Source organism: Narcine bancroftii, chromosome 4, assembly GCF_036971445.1.
Source record: "Narcine bancroftii isolate sNarBan1 chromosome 4, sNarBan1.hap1, whole genome shotgun sequence".
NCBI classification, from domain to species: domain Eukaryota; kingdom Metazoa; phylum Chordata; class Chondrichthyes; order Torpediniformes; family Narcinidae; genus Narcine; species Narcine bancroftii.
The window spans coordinates 97,503,163-97,524,560 of record NC_091472.1 but is presented as its reverse complement, the minus strand read 5'-3'; the positions used below and the strand labels follow the sequence as shown (position 1 = coordinate 97,524,560).

Here is a 21,398-nt window from a genome sequence, read left to right as displayed (position 1 = left end):
AATTCTCCCTGGAGGTTAGTCAATTGGATTTGTATAAAGATTAGGCTTGTTGTGATGCTCCTGTTTAAACATTTCAACATTAACTATTTTTTGTTCAAGTATGTTTAGCTTGGAAAATTGTAATGCACGTGCGATTCCAACTAATCAGATGTCAGTAATGGTCTATGTGCACCACATCATAAGGTAACTCCCATGATAGTTACCCAGTGAATTATTTCCTACAATCTGCAGGTATTCACTCCATCTGAAAGCACGAGAGACAAGATGCAGAATATGGAGCATAAGAAAAAGCAAAATGCTGGAGGAACAGGCATCAATCATGGAGGGAAATGGATACAGAAAGAGCTAAAAAGAGAAGCATCAGAGATCAGGACAGCCAGAAGGTAGTCATGGCTACATGACTGGCTGGAGTCAGTGGACTGGGCAATGTTTAAAAACTCAGCTGAGGAACTGAATGATTTCACCAGAGACATTACAAACTTCATCAAAAAAGCTGTGGATGTGTATCCCCACCAAATTATTCAGTAATTTCCCCAACCAGAAGCCCACGATGAACAATGAAATTCGATCAGGCTGAGAGCCACGTCACAGGCATTTAAGTACAGAGGAGCAGAACACTGCACAAAGAGCAGGAATGACCCAAGAAAAGCCACCTCCCTGGCGAAGTAGAGATTCCAGATGCAGATGGGAACAACAAAGGATATCAGACAGCTGTAGCAGAGCCAAAATGATATAACCTGCTACAAAACCAAATCTGATCCAATAGGAAACACTAAAGCCTCAATTCCAGATGAGCTCAATGCCTTCTATGTCTGATTTGACCACCAGAACAAAGAACTACTGTGCACCTCCACATCCCCTGATGATCCTCCACGTCAGTATCTGGAGATGATATACAGGTTGCCTTCAGGAAAGCTAATCCAAGGAAAGCACCCGTTCAGATGGAGTACCCAGCCAAGTACTGAAAACCTATGCTGACCAACTCACCAATGCTTTCATCGCCATTTTCAACATCACACTCAGACAGGGCATGGTACCCCCCTGTTTCAAACAGGCCTCAATCGTATTAGTGTGCAAGAAGTGTGAGATAACCTGCCTAAATGACCACCAACCAGCAGCACTCACATCCACAATGACAAAGCCTTTTGAGAAGCTGGTGTTGAAGAACTTCAGCTCCAGTCTGAGTGGTAACATGGATCCATTCAAATTTGCCCATGCAGCAACAGATCTACAGCAGGTGCCATCTCACCAAGCATTAGAACACCTGGACAGCAAAGATGTAGAAATCAGGATTCCCATCAGCATTCAACACCATCATCCCCACAAAACTGATCAGCAAACGCCAAGACCTGGGACTCAATATCCCACTGAATTTCCTCACCTCCAGACCTCAATCAGTGTGGCTTGGCAAGAATATCTCCTCCATAATCTCCATTAGAATTAGAGCACCACAGGGATGTATACTTAGCCCTGTGCTCTTCTCACTCTATACTTGTGAATGTTTGACTCAAACACCATATACCAGTTTGCTGATGACACCACGGTAGTGGGCTATATAAAAGGGGGTGATCAGTCAGCATAGAATGGTGTACTAAAAACAACCTCTCACTCAAAGTCACCAAAATCAACGAGCTGATTAAGGACTTTTCGAAGGGAAAACCAGATGTGCATGATCCATGATTGGGAGATCAGAGGTAGGAGAGTGAGCAAATTTAAATTCCTGGGAGTAACGTGAGCAAATTTAAATTCCTGGGATAACCCTCTCGGAGAACCTTTTCTGGACCCAACACACTAATGTCATCATGAAGAAAGCACATCAACGTCTTTTCTTTCTCAGGAGTTTGTGGAGGTTCAGTATGACATCGGAAACCTTGGCAAACTTCCACAGATATGTCGTGGAAAGTGTGCTGACCGACTGCATGTTGGCCTGGTAGGGTATACTGATACCAATGAGCCCTGCATATGGTAGTGGACACAACAAGACATCACAGGCAAAACTCTCCCCTCCATCGAGAAAATTGACATTAGTATTAACTGTCCATTTCCCTCCATGGATGCTACCCTATCTACAAGGTTCCACCATCTGGTTTTTTTTTGTTCACTCAGCCTAACTGAGTTCTCTCTCGCAAACTGATTTCAGGTATTCTGATTTTTTAAAAATTTTTTTAAAAGCCTTCCAGGCTTGCTGTGCACAAGTGTTCCAGTTCTAATTCAGCTTCCTCCACAGGGCATCTATTCTGCTACTTCTACAATCTATTCAAGATTCTATTCCAACACTCAGGCATGGCATTCCACTGCAAAAATGTTTTACACAATTTCATGTTGCAATATCTCCTTAATGACTTCTTTCCAGTTAACCCTTATTTCCTGTGTACACCAGATCTCTTCCCCACCCCAATAAATGATCTCGTACATCTTTCAATGGGTAAATATTAATACATACTGGACTATAAAACAAAGGAAGATTCAGATTAATTTTGCCAACTTGTAGAAAAGTCAACTCCTAGAATAACAGTAAAGGCTAGTCAAGGTGTTCACTTCTCAATTTCATCTTTAAAAAAAAACAAGTTTCTGAGACATAGTCCATGTCAAAACATAACACAAGAATTAAAATAGGGCACTGTTCATTTATTCTTCCAAAAAAAAAAGTACCCTAGCTGAGTAATAATTATTGTTATAATTAGACTAATCTAAAATCAAAGATTGAAAATAAAACATAGATAACACAACTAAATGGATAAGAATGAGAGATAAATAAATGAATTGGAGGGGAGAAGATCTCTGTTAAATATATATTCCTGATTCAAAATGCAGAGGTAGAATTAATTGTAAAGTTTACAACATGAAGCAGGTGATATTTCAAACCATAAAGGATACAAGCCCAAAATATTGGTTATGTATCTTTATCTTTGCTATAAAAAGCATGCTCTTTGACCTGTGGAGTTTCTTCAGCATTGTGTTTTTTCTTAATTCCATGATAACCCAGTTGCCTATCTAAGCATAGCTCATTTGTTAACAATCGGCCCACATTCCTCTAAACCTTTCCGATTCATGTATCTACCTCTGCTACTTCTGGTACTTCATTCCTCATATCCACCACCCTTTGAATGACAAAGGAGTCCCTAAGGTCCCCTTTAAATCTTTCTCATGTTGAATCTCTGCTCCCTAGTTTTAGACTTTCCTTCCCTGGGGGAAAAAAACTATGATCATCTATGCCCTCATGATAAGTGTGAGATGATGCATTTTGGAAGGACAAACCAAAAGGCTGAGTGCGGGGTTAATGATTGGTTACTTAAGAGTGTGGATGAACAGAGGGGCCTTGGGGTTCAAATCCATACATCCCTCAAGGTCGCTGCACAGGTTGATAGGATAGTTATGTATCTTTATCTTTGGTATAAAAAGCATGGGATGCTGGGATTCATTAATAGTGGGATTGAATTCAGGAGTAGAGAGGTCATGTTGCAGCTCTACAAATCTCTGATGAGATCTCTAATGAGATCACACAGAGCATTGTGTTCAGTTCTGGTCACCTTATTATAGGAAGGATATGGAAGCTATGAAGAGGGTACAGAGGAGATTTACCAGGATGTTGCCTGGATTGGGAGTGTAGAAGGATGAGAGGAGACTTGATAGAGGTCTACAAGATTATGAGAGCACCTGTTTCCCAGGGCAGGATGTACAAAGGTAAGGGAGGGAAGTTTATGGTAGATATCAGGGGTATATTTTAAAAAAAAAAGAATTGTGGGTGCCTGGAATGTCTTGCCGGGGATGGTGGCGGAGGCTGAAACATTGGGGGCATTTAAGAGACTCTTAGACAGACACACGGATGAAAGAAAAGTAGAGGGTTATGGGGTAATGAGGGTTTAGTACTTTTTTTCTAGGAATATATGGGTTGGCACACATCGAGGGCTGAAGGGCCTATAATGTTCTATGATTTTATGAACCTCCAAGGTCACCCTCACTCCTTGCTCCAGAAAAAAAAGTATCCAGGCCATTCATAAATCATACCCTCCAGCCCCAGTAATATCCTTGAATCTTTTCTGCATCCTTTCCAACTTAATGACATCCTTCCTGTAGTTGGGTCACTCAAACTGCACTCCAAATGTGTTTCAGATATGACATGGTATCTATCATATGTGGCATCATATTGCATCATCTCATTCAAAAGCTCCCCGCTTGACAGATGTCCCTTTACCTGCAAAATAATTCTCGCAACCAACTTTTGAGAGTCCACATCTAAAGCCGTTAACATTAGCCTTCCTCAAATTTAGGACTTTAATTTGATGACCATTCCTATCCATTTTCATGACTTTTTAAATTGAATAGAATTATGGTCACTGGTTCCAAAGTGCTCCTCCACTGACATTTATGTAACTTTTCCTGCCTCATTTCCTAATAGGAGATCCAGTGTGGCCCCCTCTCTAGTAGGGACCGCTATACATTGTTTGAGAAAACTTTCTTGGATGCACTTGAAATCCCCACAATTGAAGCCACTTGCACTACAGCATTCACTATTATTCCAGGAACTGGCTCATTTCCAGAGTCAGGCTAAACAGACCATTATACTTTACAATGCAAGCAGAAATAAATGCTGAAATGAAGCACATTTACAAGTTCCTTTAATACTAACCATACTAGATAAAATCTACAGAGCTTCCTTTTAATTGTATTCTGATTTTACATACCATTAAAAAGACTGTTTGCAATAGCGCCACAGGGAGCAATTGGTAATCCATCGGCTGTGCGGTATGGTTCACATTCCTTACTGGGTTCCTGTAGCGAGGGGAAAATGTAACTTAAATATTCAGGACTTTAGATTTCAGCACGACTTAATTAATTAATTGATATGCCAGAATTAAATTTCTTTTTCATCTTTAACAAAGAGTAATGCTATTGCATTTGAATTTTATGAAAGTTGCTAACATTTTTACTAAAGCTGAAATCAGAGGAAATTAATAGACATGATGGGTGGTTAGTGTTGAGTTGTGGGAAGGAAGAGAGATAATAAGGGGAATGAGGCAAGGAAGGCAGGTAACTTTACAAAAAAAGCCAACATCATGGTAAATTAATCAAGAAAGAAGAGTACAAGGAACCAGTTTTAAAATAAGCCCTTAATAATGATGCACAATGTAAACAAAACTGGAAGATTAAAACAGAACATGATACATAAAAACAACTGAGAAAGGTGAGAAAATTCAGGAATGGAAAGTAAATCTGTTAGGGTATAACATGAAAAAAAAATGACAAAAAGAGATCTGATGCAAATATTTATTGTAATTTGCAATAGCAGCAACAAAAAAAAAACTGCAGGTTACTTACAATGCATATCACAGATCACCAGGTCTCTGCACGCAACTTTAGCATTACCAAAGCACCATAATTTTTCTGCTGATTGCAAAATCATGGACAAGGGACAATCTGAGAGCATGGAGTTCATCATGGGATGGAATAACTAGGCAAAGATCTGGCAGGCATGCTAAACTTTGGGAAAATGTGAAATCAATTTTGACCGGAAATCTTAGAGTTCTCAGTTGCAGGGACATTTGTATTTAATTTACGTCTAAAATATAGGTATAGCATCTAATTAGGAAAGGTAGCAGAAATGATATTGTTTATTCCTGGTGATAAATGAAACAGAGATGTTTCCATTATAAAAGACATTAGAAAGATCACATCTAGAGGACTGCATAGTCTTGCTTTCCTTATTAAAAGGAGGATGTTAACGAGTTGGAAACAGTTCAGAAAAGTTCACCATACAACTTGGCAGGTTGTTTTTTCCTTAAGGTCATACAAGCTAAACATATTTATAGGAGTTGAGAAGAGGGGGCTTGATTTAAGTTCCTGAGGGGTCAGGACAAGGTGGATATGAAGAGAATGTTTCCTCCGATTAATCAAGAACTCGGGATTAATGTTTAAAACCAAATGGTTGCTATTTAAGACTGATGAAATGAATATTGTTCCAAAGGGACACGAGATTTTCAAACTTTTCTTCAGAGAGTGGGTGGAAGCATTAGGTGAATATATGATAAATCATTATTTGAATGCTTAATAGGGATAGACAAGGATGAAGAGTTATGAAGATCTTAATAGGTGGAGCAAGCTCTATGGACTAAATGCTCTACACCTGCTCCTAATTCATAAATTCACATGAAAAGTTCCAAATAGATAACAGTATGGAGAATGGTGAGCAATTTGGCTTCTCATTAAAGACGTTGGAGAGGGTTCAGAGGAGGTTCACAGTGATGATTCCGGGAATGAAAGGGTTATCATATGAGGTGTGCGTGGCTTGTATTCATTGCAATTTTAGAGAATGAGAGGGAGATCTCATTGAAACATTTTGAATGTTGAGAGGCATTGACAGAGTAGATGGAGAAAGGTTGTTTTCCCACAGTGGGAGAGTCGAGGAAAAGAGGGCACAACTTCAAGATTGAAGGGTATCCGCTTAGAGCAGAGATCTGGAGTAACTTCTTCAGCCACACTGTGGTAAATCTGTGGAATTTGTTGCCACAGACCATTGTGGAGGCCATGCATTTGCATATATTTAAGGCAGAGATTGATAGGTTTTTGATTAGCCTGGGCATCAAAGGTTATGGTGAAAAGGCCGGGCAGTGGAACTGAGTGGGAAAATGAATCAGCTCATGATTAAATGGAAGGCCAGAATTGATGGGCTGAATAGCCTATTTCTCCTCCTGTCTTATGTTCTATCCATAGAGATTATTTCCTGCCAGTTTGAATACATTTACATGAAGAAGCATAGAGTTGACAAGGACAAAAGTTGTGATTTTTGTGAACTTTTGAGTTCCGATGTTTCTCCCCACTTGCAATATGCGACACAGTGATGCTTTCCCTGAACCCCTGCAACAAATCTTCAGCCACACATTCATCTGCCACAACTTCCTGTTCCTACCCTCTCTGGTGTGTGGCACAGGCAGCAATCCTGAGATCCAGGACCTTGAGGTCCTGCTTTTTAACTTCTTTCCCGACTCTATATTCCCTCTTCCAGACCTCATCTCTACTCCCATCTATGTCATTGGTCCCTACTTGGACCATGACATCTGGCTGTTCACCCTCCCCCTCCAGAATGGTGCAACTTGATCAGAGACATCCCTGACTCTGGCAGCTAGGAGGCGACATACCATCTGGGAGCCTTGATCACGTTCACCAAACCTATCTACTCTCATAACCAATGTGTCCCCAATTAACATAGTTCTCCACTTCTCCCCCTTCCCTTTTGAATCGAGGGGCCAGCCTCTGTGACAGAGATGTGACCACCTCGACGTCCCTGATAGATTGTCCCCCCAACAGTATCCAAAACAGTATACTTGTTGTTGAGGGGAATGGCCACAGGGGTGCTCTGCACTGTCTTTCATCAATGCCCTTTGACGTTTTAAAGCCAGGCGTGGTCAAGTGAAGGAACTATGATCTGACAATGGCACTAATTTTGTGAGAGCTCAGCAGCACGAGTTAAGAGAAACAATCAAAAGCTCAAATCAGGTTCAAATCCATAATAGGAATCAATTGGATATTCCACCGCCATGTTGGCTCACACCATGGAGATGTATGGGAAAGATTAGATCAGTACAAAAGGTTCTTAATTCCACCCTAAAGGTGCAAAGTCTCGAAGAGGAAGATCTTCGCACTGTTTTATGTGAAGTTGAAACTATCCTCAAAATTCGTCCAATCACTAATGCTTCTACAGATCCAAATGACCTTGAGGCACTTACCCTGAAGCACCTTTTGCTTAAGACAAAGCCTTCGATGCCATCGGGGCAGTTTCAGAAGGAAGACATGTATGCTCGCCACAGGTGAAAGCAAATGCAATTTATAATGGATTTGTTCTGGAAAAGATGGGTGAAAGAATATCTTCCCCTGTTGAAGGAGCAGCAGAAATGGACTAAGATGAGGCGCAATTTCACGCCCGGGGATGTCATGATCATCATGGACAATTCAGCATCTTGAAATTCCTGGTTGATGGGGAAGGTTGTTGAAATCATTTAGGACAAAAGAGGACTTGTACATCATGTACAGATCAAGACTAAAACTGGCAATGAAAGAGAACATTTATAACACTTTGGTAGAATCTTGCTAGAGTTTGGAGAAAATTATAATATTACAGAGATCGTTTGAATTTGACAAGGTATGGGGCCCTTCATGGAGTATTATTATAATTTGATTACTTAGGCAGGGTGGTCTGAGGGTTATCTATCTGTTGTCTGAGAGCTGATACTCAATTCTTTACAATTTATTTGCTAGTGACAGTGTTTAGTGGAAGAGGTTAGATTAGTATGGGTTAATATTTTTTTCTTCTTTTTGTGTTCTTTTTGTTTTCTACAATTAGAAGAGATTGGTCTATTTAGATAATCACAATGTATATCTCAATATTAGAATATGAGGTGAGATTCTCAAAGACTTTTCACTTTTTTCAAGAATTATACAAGACAATGTATAAATTGTAAATGACTAATTCTGTATTGCTATGAAAGCTATATAATTAATAGCTAAACAGTATATACATGTAAAATTTCTACCAAATTAATAAAAACATTTTTTTAAAAAAAGAAAAAGCCTTGACTGTGGGCTTTCCCATAGCTTCTGAGGGACAAGATAAATTATTTCAAAAACGAATTGTTTGAGGTTTCTTTACCTCAGCAAGGAGGAGTGGAAGGAATGCTGGAAAGCCATTTAGCAGTGGGATGAGCATTTGTTGGCCCCAATGCAGGCCAAACATTCCAAAAAATTGCTTCTCACCTTAGTCTTAGAGGAGTGACCCCTTATTGTTAAAGAGTCATTAGGGCAAAAGTGATTAAGTGACAAACTAAAATTGGATTAATTGTGACACTGTAGTAATGGTCACTGATCACTGGCTACAAATTACACTTCATTACAATACATTTTCAATCGATTTCATAAAATAACATGAACTATGAATATGGTCAAAATGTCAGTGTGGGATTGTTAAGTGTTTTACTCATCATCAACATCGAAGTACTCGAGATGGCAGAGGGCGACAGCATCGTATCCACGCTGCTGAAAATCCAACTGTGCTGGGGAGGTCATGTCTCCAGAATGGAGGACCATCGCCTTCCCAAGATCGTGTTATATGGCGAGCTCTCCACTGGCCACCGAGACAGAGGTGCACCAAAGAAAAGGTACAAGGACTGCCTAAAGAAATCTCTTGGTGCCTGCCACATTGACCACCGCCAGTGGGCTGATATCGCCTCAAACTGTGCATCTTGGCGCCTCACAGTTCGGTGGGCAGCAACCTCCTTTGAAGAAGACCGCAGAGCCCACCTCACTGACAAAAGACAAAGGAGGAAAAACCCAACACCCAACCCCAACCAACCAATTTTCCCTTGCAACCGCTGCAACCATGTCTGCCTGTCCCGCATCGGACTTGTCAGCCACAAACGAGCCTGCAGCTGACGTGGACATTACCCCTCCATTAATCTTCGTCCGCGAAGCCAAGCCAAAGAATATTAACTATAAATGTATTTATACACTATGTGTCTAACAAAAATAATGGTTAAAATAATACTATTATGGCAAAGATTAAAACAAAACAATATCGCATTAATGGTTTCATTTCATTTTATCCTGTGAGCTTACAGAATTACTTGTCTTTTAGTAATTTTGTTTGTGAATTAAATATACACCTCTGTAATAGTATCATCCAAAGTAAATTCAACTTTGCTTACAGTTAAGGAGCTTTTATCTCCATTAAGCTGACTGTCATCTCTTGATTTGACGTATCGTCTGTGGTTCTGGTAAAAATTTGATAATCCATAATACATGAAAACATTTCCCTGCAAAATAAAGGAATGAAAATTGCTTCACTTTATTATTAAAAAGGAAACAAATTATTTATCAAAGATTGCAAGTAAACTTTCTAATATAACTCACCATTTAGGAAAATACAATCCATTTTAATTAGGTATTATGTAAAATGACTGCTAAAACTTATCATGAAAGGATTAACAGGTTTCAACTATATTTTAACTAATCAGTTACATGTAGCAAAAGACAAGTTTGAAGATGTCACAGTACAATAGTGAGCCTAAAATAATCACCCAGTTGGCTTTTACTCCAAGAAACATTTATTTTTCTCAAAGAAAATAATCGGTCTGATAGAGAAACTTACTGCTCTAAAAAAAATTCTCAATATGTCAGTCTGAAATGGACCCTCAATCTCTCATGTTAAATGCAGCAGTTGCAGAGACATTTCATTCATGTCATCTTCTGGCTGTCTAATAATAAAATATCATGTGTCATTGTATAGGTCAACCCTGGAATTTCCACCCAAAATATTGGTTTTGAGAAATACCCTTTGTTAAGACGAACCCACCAAATCTGGCACTAACTGCTGATCAGTGGATGCTGTCAGAAGCAAATTACAATATTTTAATAAGAAATCATTTAAAGGTTACCTTTTATTTTGATATTTTAAAATAAGCTACTGTCAGCTCCTGTAACAGGCCTATCCAGAACCGACGGACCAAGCGAATGGGACCTGGGGAAGAGCGCTGAGACTTTGCAAAAAACTAACGGGACATGCGGGAGATTGTGTCAGAGAGGGAACATGGTAGTGGTGTTGAGACTTTGCTATCAGGGTATGATTTATACATAGCATATAGGTCCGATAGGATGACCCAATTTTATGGTGAAATTTTAAAGTTTTGGGTCATCCTCTATGACAGCATATATGGTAGGCAATATTACATTGCAATAGTGCTAACATATTCCTTCACCAGATCTTGGATATTAGATTCACATCCAATAATTATCATCTCTAAAGTTGCCATTCCCTTAAACGTGAAGGAAGTAAATTCAAGTATAACTGTGTATACACAATCTCAGTATCAGGCCCAAAATATTCCATCTTATTTTATTTTCTGTGCCAAAATGATTTCAAAACCCAACAAAAGGGCTTGGATACTCTGAACTATTACACTGAAGTAACCAGAGTTTACCCATCTTCCACAAACACACTTTCTTTCCTCTCATGGTCCCCTCCTCAGCAGGGGAGCCAATCAGGTGTATTTTAATGCTTCATTCTCTTAATGTTTGGTTTAATTTGAAATGCATTTAGCTAGTGACCTCTAATCAGTGTTTCCCATTTAACTTTTGTCTTCTTACATCCTATAGCTTTAATGCAAAATAAATTATATGTGTCTCGCTTAGCTTGATGCACAATTCATGCTGCTTTAGGGAGGTATGCCCAAAGTTGCCTTCCAATTATTCCAAATCAGCCTTCATTGGTATCTCAAATGCATAAGGAAAGAAAGGCTCAATTTACTATCTAAATGGTATTGTTAACTTTAAAAATGGATTCTTCTACAGTAAAGAAGACAATTACTTGCAAGGTGTACAGTTCAACAGAGATGGAGGCTTGAACTGAGGTGGATAGTCTCTTAAGTGCATTCTTTACAAATAAGCCACTCGCAAAAGAAACTGACAGGCTACTTCGAATGGTACTCTGGCAGGACAGCAGTTCGAAATGCTGCCTCACAGACCTGGGGTCCTGGTTTTGATCCTGACCTTGGCTGTATGGAGTTTGCTTGTTCTCCCTGTGACTGTAAAAAAAAATTCTCCTGGATCCTCTGGTTTCCTCTCCCTATCCAAAAGACAATTCTGGTAGATTAACTATCTACTGTCCAATACTCCTTTTGTAGTCAGGTGGAAAATAAAGGATTTGATGCATATGCAAAACAATAGGCTGCAGAGCTACAGAAAAGGGAGAATGGGGCTGTCTGCAGAGACCAGCATAGACTCTGATACTGTAATGTAAATAAGAAAGGAGTTTTTGCAATGATTGTTCGAAGGATGATCTGACATCCAATACTCCAGTAGAAATTGAGAAGTTGGTCTGAAAACAACATGTATGTCCAAGATAAAGTTCCTTCAACATTAGGCCTGCTGCTATCTTCATGGCAACAGTTAGTGGCACATGTAAATTAATGACCTCATGAGGTGAATAGTATGGCACAACAAACAACATTATAAGTTTCCCCCCCCTTGTTCCAACCTTTGTGAGAACATCACGTCTACAACATGTCTCACCACAAGGTAATTATAGAAGGCAATGAACTCTAGCTATGCAAGCCATGATTAAAAAATGAGTATTGAGGTTTAATTAAAAATTCATACCTCATATGGTTGCTCCAACTGGAAGGGGACTACACATTCACATGTACTGTTCCATGTACTGTTCATAGCACACTTATGACAAGGAGAATCTTGCTCAGTGCCAGTGTAATCAATCTGGTGACATTTAAAGAAAGCTTGTTAATGTAAGGAAGGGCCAACATTATTTACAGATTAGGGATAGTACCAAAGTATGTAAAATCCTCCCAGAACCAAGTCTTCAAAACTGACCTGAAAAGCAAATGATTCACTATGAAAGACACATGAGGCTTGATTTTGTTAACGTGGTGAATATCCATCATTGTTATTCTGTTTAGTACATCATTATGGGCAAAATTTTAAACAATGGCATAACAGCATTCACATTTTAAAGCTTAAACATATTACCAGAACTTCAATTACAACATACAGCACAATGATCACAATTACAGGTATACCCCACTTTACGAAAGTAAAGCGTTCCTATGAAACGTTTCATAAGCCAAAACGGCGTAAAGCAAAGACCCACTGAAGGCTAATTTTGTAAAAGTGAAAACCCATTCAAATTTCTTTCGGATAGTGAACACAGGTTTCTTCGTAAAAGCAAATTTGCGTAAAGCGAGTACCTGTATATTTGTAGAGTATACCTGTATAGTGTTATGAAAAGCAGCAGGTGCCTGAAATCTGAAACAAAACAGATAATGCAGTAAGCACTCATCAGGTCTGGGAGCATCTGTGGAAAGAGGGATAATGTTTCAGGTTGAAAGTTCTCTGATAAAGAATTTTTAACCTGAAATTTGAGCTGTTTTTTTTCCCCTCCACAAAAGCTGGCTGCCCTCTTATATGTTCACAGTTATTGTTTTCAGTTCATGGCATTGTATATTATTGGTTTAATTACACAAGTAAACTTTAGTCTGATGTAATCCTCAAATTTAACATCTTAAAAGGTGGGCAAAATTTCCCAGCACGACAAATCTTAATTATTAGATTTCCCAGGAAACAGGTATTAAAATTGCATTAACAACAGCTACATCAGCAAGGTGCTGGATTTAATCCCTGTGTTAGTAATTACACAGGCAGCCATTAATTAGCCTCAGCACACCAGGTAATCCATCTGCTTCTCTGGCATCAACAATTGTACTTCATCATCCAAATGCACTTCATTTCCAACATGTGTGCCAAGCCAATTGTTATAGTCAATAAAGGCCTTGATAATGACTGAAATTGAGAGGTTACAAAAAGCTTGGGAATCCATGATTCCTTTACATACACCATATCAGCAGCCATTAACGATCCAAAAGAAAATTTGACTTTTTTTAATGCTTTCTTTTTCATACAAGATGGTCTGCATGCAAATTTTGCATTTTCCTTAGCAAACGATGAGCTGCTGGAGGAAGTCGGTGTGTCAGACTGCATTCAATGGTCAGTGGATGTTTCAGGTTGAATCTCAATAAAGGACACCAGGCAGAAATGTTGTCTGCAGTAAGTGCAGCATCAATAGCTATTGTTAATGCAACCAGTTATAAAGCACATGGATTCAGTGCTTTGAAAATCACCTAAACACATTTTTTAAAAAAAAACCCACCAAGGTTTACAAATATCTTGGATCTCCAAAATAGAATACAATTCCTCTATTTTTAATAGCAAGTTCAGATAGTTTTGTAATATCTGTCATGTAGTGTTAGCAGTTTTCTGGCTCTGGACACACTTGAATTATGTAATAACTAAAATGTGGGCATTAATGGTGTGGTGCTTTTTAAAAAAAAAACATTCTGAATTGACATTTAGTATTGTGAAAATAACCATCCCTAGAATTTCTACAGTCTTTTTAGCATATTGATAAATTTACCAATGTGTGGAAGGATTTCTTCTACTGTCTAACAATGTTTGTCTGACCCATCAGCAAAAATCTTCTGTGGTATGGAAAGGAACTCTTAAACTTTTTTCTTTTGTTTAGTGTAATCAAAATCTTTCCACCTATATTTCTGAATATTCAGAATTTTCAGTCTGTCATTGCTGCAGATGGAGGTTCCCACCTGCTTCAATAGGACATCAATTACACTAGAGCCAAAGAAGAGCAGTCAGCTGTCTCAAAGACTATCATCCTCTAGCACACACATCTGCTGTGATAAAATGCTTTGAAAGGTGGCCATGGCCAGAATTAACTTGTAACCAAGTAAAGACCTGGGCCTACTGCAATTCGTCTACAGCCACATCCACTCCACAGCAGATGCAATCTGACTGGCTCTTCACTCAACCCTGGATGACCTAGACCAGGGATGGGCAACCTTTTACCATGCGTGGGCCGAATGGTGCATCAGTGGTTGAACAGAGGGCCACACTAATGCTACCATAAATGAAATAAATACTGAAAGGCAGACAACATGAAACTGAAGTTTTTGATTGCCTCTGCTTGAAGTACAGAATGTACAATGTACGAACTGACGATAATTTATCAACAATCCACAGAAAAAGTTCAAGCAACAAGATCAACCGAATTCCTTCCATAAAACTACGATGATGAATTTCAAGTCAGGGAAGGCATCTTCAAATTTGGAAATGCAACAAAAAAAAAACTGTCATTTAAACTTGGTTGCTTTTAAATAATTCTTCAAATAGTTCAAGAGTTTTAAAAATTATCAGTAGCAATTATTTTAGTTACAAAACTACAGACATAAATAAATTTGTCAATACAGCATCTTGAATTTTTGTCAGCAGAGGAGGCGATTGTGTGTTCCTCTCAACTTCTGCCTTGGATCCAGATCTCTCATTTTTATTTAATTTCTCTGCACTCTCGGGTGTGTTTTGATCGAGTATGTGAGGTAAATCCTATTTCCGCGTTAATGGAATTTGCTTAGTGCAAAATTAACTTTGCTTGCAGCATCCCACACATGAAGCTTTGCTCCTTTTTGAGCGCCTCAGGGTCGTGGGAAGAGGGGGCAGCTCAGGGGAGAGGGGTTTTGGGTTGCTCTGAAAGATTCATCCCAAGGGTCACCCAGCTCCACATACACTGTTGGATGAGTGGCCTGGGACCAAGAGCAGGACAACTGGCCACTGATCCACAGCTCATTTCAGGCCCATCTTGAGGGCAAAACATGTTCCCAAGAGCACCAGGGTGAGTTATTTTTCCAGGGGCAGAAAGTGATGTGGTTGATGATCAATTCCTGGATATAACGACATGGAGAGACTTCAGTGAACATTCCGCATTTAGCTGCCCAATTCATGACCCCGAAGGAACAGGTGGAATTTATGTAGCCACAAAGTATTTCCTTTGCTGTGGGATGTTTAATCCATATGCACAGACCCCAGGGCCAATGATGGCAATGGCTGACAGTTTAGTGCGGCAAATGGTGTACATTAGAGCAGCTGAGGCTGATTGGGCGAACACATTGGGTTGTGGGCTGGATAAATTTGGTCAGGGCAGGCTGTTGGTTGCCTACCCCTTATAGATATTGCAACATGTACAGCAGGCTACTTCGTATCAACTACAGCTCAGCATTCAATGCCATCATACGGCCTCTACACTTCCCTCTGCAACTGGATCTTTGACTTCCTCATCAGAAGACCAGTCAGTATGAATCAGAAACAATGTCTCCTCCTCATTGACAATCAACACCATCATTGTTTGCCTGCGCATGATTCAAATGTCATTTAAAATTTGTTGATGATACCATGGTTGCCAACAGAATCACAGACAGCAGCAATGAAGTGTATGGGAGTGAGAAATCAAGTAGTGGAGTGGTGTCAACAATAACCTTGCACTCAAAGTTAGCAAAACTAAGGAAGTGATTGTGGACTCAAGTGGGGGAAAAGTCAAACCTGTCCTCATCAAGGAGTCAGCAATGGAAAGAGTTAAAAACTTCAAATTCTTGGGTGTCCCTGGCAGGTTTCAAGACAACCATCATTATCCTGTTACCAAGGAAGGCATTAGTAATAGGGCTCATTGACTACGGCACCATCCACTGACCTCCACCATTATGAAGAGCTTCGTGCGTCTGGTGATGGGAAGCATCAAAGCACTCCTCCCAGAGACACTGGACCCATTTCAAATCATCTACAGAATAAATCATTCCACTGATGATGCTACAGCCTTGTTCCTCCACTCCATCCCGACTCATCTGGAGAACGGTGCCTCATACACCAGGCTGCTGTTCATCAACTTCAGCTCGGCATTTAATACCATCATTCTCCAGAGGTTGGTGGAAAAGCTGTCCTCGCTGGGACTGAATAACCCTCTCTGTAACTGGAATCTGGACTTACTAATGAAAACACAACAGTCTGTCTGGATCAGCAGTGGAACATCAAGCATTGGCATGCTGAGCACTGCATCACCTCAGGGCTGTGTGCTCAGCCTGCTCCTGTTCATGCAAATGACCCACGACTGCATAACCAGATCCAACTCCAACAGAGAAGAGTTGGAAAATCTAGAGATATGGTACAAGAATAATAATCCGAGTCTCAATGTGGTCAAGACGAAGGAGATGATCGTAGTCTTCAGGAGGTCCAGAATGACCACCGTCCACAGCACATCAATAACTCAGTTGTGGAGACCACCAAGTTCCTTGGAGTCCACTTAAAAAGTGACCAGTCATGGACACTCAACATCTCCTCACTTGTGAGGAAGGTGCAAAAGCGACTGCACTTCCTGAGAAGACTGAAAGGGGCAAGGCTACTGGTCACTATCATGTCAACTTTCTACAGGAGCTCTACTGAGAAAGACTAGGCTGGCTGCATCTGGTATGGATGTTGTCAAAGATTGAATCAGAGTTCAATCCATAGGACCATAAGAGGGGTAGAGAGGATCATTGAGGTCTCCCTACCCCCCCATCGATGTGATTTACCTGGATGGTTGTCTGAAGAGGCCACGCAAAATCAATGAAGACCTCTTCCACCTCACACACAGCATCTTTCAAAGACTCCCATCAGGAAAGAGATTCACTTCTTCCCGGGGGCAGTAGACTGCTGACTGACCAAAGGAATTGCATACACTAACTATCCAAGGCTTTATTTTATGTGTGTATTTGTCCTATGTATGTATTGTTTGTCTGTATGTGTGTTATGTCTGGTTATGTGACTGTTTGTTTTGTACCAAGGACCGGAGAACACTGTTTCGAGTTGTACTTGTTAAATCAGGTGATAATAAACTTGAACTTGAAGATTTCTCCTGGGGCCTCCATGTCGAATCACGACTATACTTTGTGAAGAGTTTGAGAAGATTTGGTATGTCACCAAAGAATCTTGCAAATTTCTAAAGGTGAAGAGCATTCTGACTGTTGCATCATTGTCTGGTATGGAGGTGCCAATGCACAGGACAGGAAAAAACTACAGAGTGGCAAACTCGACCAGTGCCATTAATGGCATCAGTCCATCGAGGATATCTACAATAGGTAAAGGTTCCATTATTTTCATGTAATACTACATTTAGAATGTAACATACATGAATTCTTTAATTTTTGTCTACCGCAAGTCAGATCAAGAGTCACCATTTTGTCCAGCGCCCCTCACAGAAACCTATAGCACCTTGTGTTCCTAGGTGGTCTCCCCTCCAAGTACTGACCAGTCCTGAGCCTGCTTAGCTTCTGAGAAGAGACAATCTCAGGCATATTCAGGCCAAAAAGTGCTGTGTAGTGTCTTAAGAAAGCAGCCTCTATCTTCAAGGACCCTCACCAGCAAACCCATGGCTTCTTCACCTTGCTACCATCAAGGAGGTACATGAGCCTGAAAACAAACACCCAGCAGCACAAGGACAGTTTCTCCCCTTAAATTTCTGAAGACAATGACTCCATTTTTTCTCATTTTGCACTAAAAAATTTTTTAATGTCATTTATAGCAAAATTTGCACTATAATACTGCTGCAAAACAATGAATTTTGTGACATGTTTATGACTGCACTTCCTGAGAAGACTGAGGAGGGCAAGGGTACTGACCACCATCCTATCGACTTTCTAAGGAGCTCGATCAAGAGTGTCTTGGCCGGCTCCATCACAGTGTGGTATGGTTGTTGCAGAACATTGGATCAGAGGTCAATCCACAGGACCCTAAGAATGACAGAGAGGATCACTGAGGTCTCCCCTCTCCCCCCCCCCCCCAATCAATGTGATCTACCAGGATCAATGTCTGAAGAGGGCTCACAAAATCATTAAGGACCCCTACCACCCCACAAATAGTATCTTCCAGCTACTCCCATTGGAAAAGAGATACAGAAGTATCAGAGCCAGAACCAGCAGGCTGAGAAACAGCTTCTTCCCATGGGCAGTGAGACTGCTGAACGATTGATGAACTGCTCATATAATCCCTCTCAGAAACTACTATTAATTAACAAAATCTATTTATTTATATACATGTACTGCATATACATTATTTGCAAATATGTGATACACACATATATATATATATATATATACACACACACATTTGCAAGTTTTCTACACCATGTACTGAAGAATGTCATTTTATCCAGTTGTATGATAAAATAAACTTGAACAATAAATTCTGATTCTTATACCAAAACTGAGCCATATATTGTCATCTGAATAAAATAATGAGAAATTTTAGCAAGGCACCCTATCATACATTTGAAAATATGAAGAGTAACAAAATAAGGAGCACATAATTACAAAAATATCAAATAAAACAGTGTTGGCATTGTACACAATTATTTGAAGGTGCCCTTTCAAGATGTGCAACCAAAGTATTTAAATGTATATATTCCAAAATGGAAGATGGGATGAGAAGAAAAGGTGAGAGGGCAAAAAAGTCAAATATTTAAGCTGAAACTTTATGTATTCTGACCAACAATAATCTCTTTATACCCTTGTATTACAACTCATGATGGAGCTAAGTAAATGACTCTTAACCCAACCAGTCTAAATAGCTCTCCTCCACATTCTCATCACAAGCTATTTTCATGTAGTTTACATTACATTTTTTAATTCAAACAGCAGACTACAAGCATGTACGTTTACTTTATTCTGCTGTGTTTTCTGCATTTACACGTTTACAGAAATCAATGACGGCATTTTTCATTCCCTTTATCTTGCACCATATTGCACTCTGGTCAGAAATTTACAGGGCAAAAAGGCAAATTATTTATTGGAATTTGCCAGTGGTGGGATTGTTTTTGCCTATTTATGATCCTAAAAAAAGCTATACCCTTTATAGCCCTAATTTTTAGGGGTACAGCAGAGATCAATAATGCCACAAGCATCACTTTACTTTTTGTAAGTTTCACCAGAATTCTGCTATTTATCAAGTAGATCATACTGCAAATCAGACTGAGTGAACTTTTCTGATGCCGGTTTCTGAGGCAGGATGGAAAGCTAATACTTCCACAAATAAGGGAACATTTTCCGAAGTGATCGACTTACCAATTACCATTTTCCTAATGTAGGCTAAAACTAATCCTCAAAATCTAGTGCATAATATTGAGGCTAAATGCTTCATAAACAAGACCCAATTCGGGATAGATTCAAATTACTCCCCATCTAAATTATAGCACACGTTTCAATTATGCCAAGCTATTTTATTGCTTCGTCAGGTTATCAGGACGCCAAGATGACAGTTCCGCCTTTTAAATGAATACATCCGAAGGCAGGGAAACGTCACCCCCATCTCCCATCGGGGTCCCCGCTCCGAAAGCTGGAGCGGCAGGTTGGACCACGGGCAGCTCTTCCAACATTTCCAGAATCAATTCCACGCAAGTTCCGCACAAGAAACGAAAAGGCCTTAAAGGGGGGCGGGGGGATCAATAATCGAAGAGCGCAGCTAACCAAAACTCCCCCCTTCCAGCCACAAGTCTTGGTTCACGGTGCAGGGCCCCGGCGCCGGGATCCAAGGCTTCTGACCCAGACCTCGCGGTCCGCCCTTGGCTTCCGGTTCGGAACACAGGCCCCACTTGCCGGCGCAAGGACGGCCGCAAGCCCCGCCGCGGCCTCACCTCGAGCTCCTTGATGTTGTTGGAGGTGACGAAGAGCCCAATGCCAATGGGGATGAAGACCAGCCCGATGATGAAGAAGGCAGGCAGCACGGTCCCGGCCGTCAGGATGGGCTGCCAGGCCGGTAAGCGCTGCTGCTTGAACGCCGTGTTATCCGGTTTCCGGCTCTTGTGCTGGTGCACGTCCTCGTCTTTAGTGGAATAACTGGTCGCCATTTCGGCACCTGCCTGACTGCAACGAACAGGCACCCGCAGGAAACGGGACAACCCCAAACCCACGCACGGGGACGCGGTGGCGTCACTGACTGACGTCACGGCGTGCACAACGACCCAGTTGGCTGCTGAATTTTTCCAAAAGTAAGCTTGATTCACAATGAATTATTCACGAAAGGAAACCGTTTATTCGTCTCGCCTCCAAAGAGATTCGGTCACGGTACGTGGTTCCATATTCTAACTACACCATTTCCACCACCTCCTTGCCGTTACTTCCCCTTCTGTCGTTTGAGGGGTTCCCTGCTGGAGGCAGGGCTCGCCCCGGTGCTCCTTCCCCTCATGATGGCTGCGCCAAGCCTCAGTGCTTCCCGCAACACGGACTCCTGAAGCATGGGATGTGCCAGTCGGCCCCACTCCCACACCGACATCTTCAGGTGCTGAAAGGTCAGCACGTTTTGGGCAGTCCCAATGGCTTCTTTCAACCTTCCTCTCTGTAACTGGATTCTGGACTTCTTGATTGAAAGATCACAGTCAGTCTGGGTTTGTAGCAAAATCTCAAGTCCCATCATGCTGCTCACTGGTGCACATCAGGGTTGGGGGCCTTGCCCCCTCCAGTTCACACTGCTGACTCGTGACTGCACTGTCAGATTGAGTTCAAAATAGAATTGGATGATACCACACATTGTCCCATCAATTGGAGTTTGCCACTTGTAGAACAGTTTTTCCAGAAAAACACCCTTGATGTCTGGATGTCTGTCTCTGGGTGTGTTCCCAGACACAGTCTGTCCATCAGAGCTTTCTGTCACTCTGCTGCTGGGAATGAGCCATGACAAGGACCCTTGAATCCTTCTCCATGCCCTCTTTATGATTCTGTAAAGAGGTGAATGACTGTCTCCTCAGCACTCCAAACGCAGAAAACACAGCAGAATAAAGTAAACGTACAAGTTTATTAACCCTTTGTAATGCTAGCGGGAGTGAGGGGATTCAAGAAAGAGTTCAGTGACTCGTTCTCTACACTGAGCCCCACATCCTCAAAGCATCAGAGTGTTCATCATACACGGATCAGCACGAGACCCTTACAAGCTTCACACATCTGCATTTTGTTTACAAGTATTTTGGGAAAGAGCATCTT

At 40.8% G+C, this 21,398-nt stretch overlaps 1 protein-coding gene and 1 long non-coding RNA gene across 5 annotated transcripts in view; one reads left to right on the top strand and one right to left on the bottom strand.

Annotated features, from left to right (window-relative positions):
• LOC138760873 (cell cycle control protein 50A-like) overlaps positions 1-20,337 on the bottom strand; it is a 31,773-nt gene extending 11,436 nt beyond the window's left edge. Inside the window, exons 1-4 of the mRNA XM_069932138.1 lie at positions 20,057-20,337; positions 12,145-12,258; positions 9,696-9,803; positions 4,686-4,773 (exon numbers count right to left, since the gene is read on the bottom strand). Of these exons, the coding sequence (XP_069788239.1) occupies positions 4,686-4,773; positions 9,696-9,803; positions 12,145-12,258; positions 20,057-20,269 (523 nt within the window). The 5' untranslated portion in view covers positions 20,270-20,337. The remainder of the gene's footprint in view (positions 1-4,685; positions 4,774-9,695; positions 9,804-12,144; positions 12,259-20,056) is intronic.
• Positions 19,757-21,398, top strand: part of LOC138760876 (uncharacterized) — a 50,281-nt gene continuing 48,639 nt past the window's right edge. For 2 of the 4 annotated variants that reach the window (XR_011355928.1, XR_011355927.1), the window contains exon 1: positions 19,771-20,486. This is a non-coding gene — a long non-coding RNA (uncharacterized lncRNA). Of the gene's footprint in view, positions 20,487-21,398 lie in introns of all 4 variants that reach the window. The other 2 variants (XR_011355926.1, XR_011355929.1) reach the window with 2 other exon arrangements.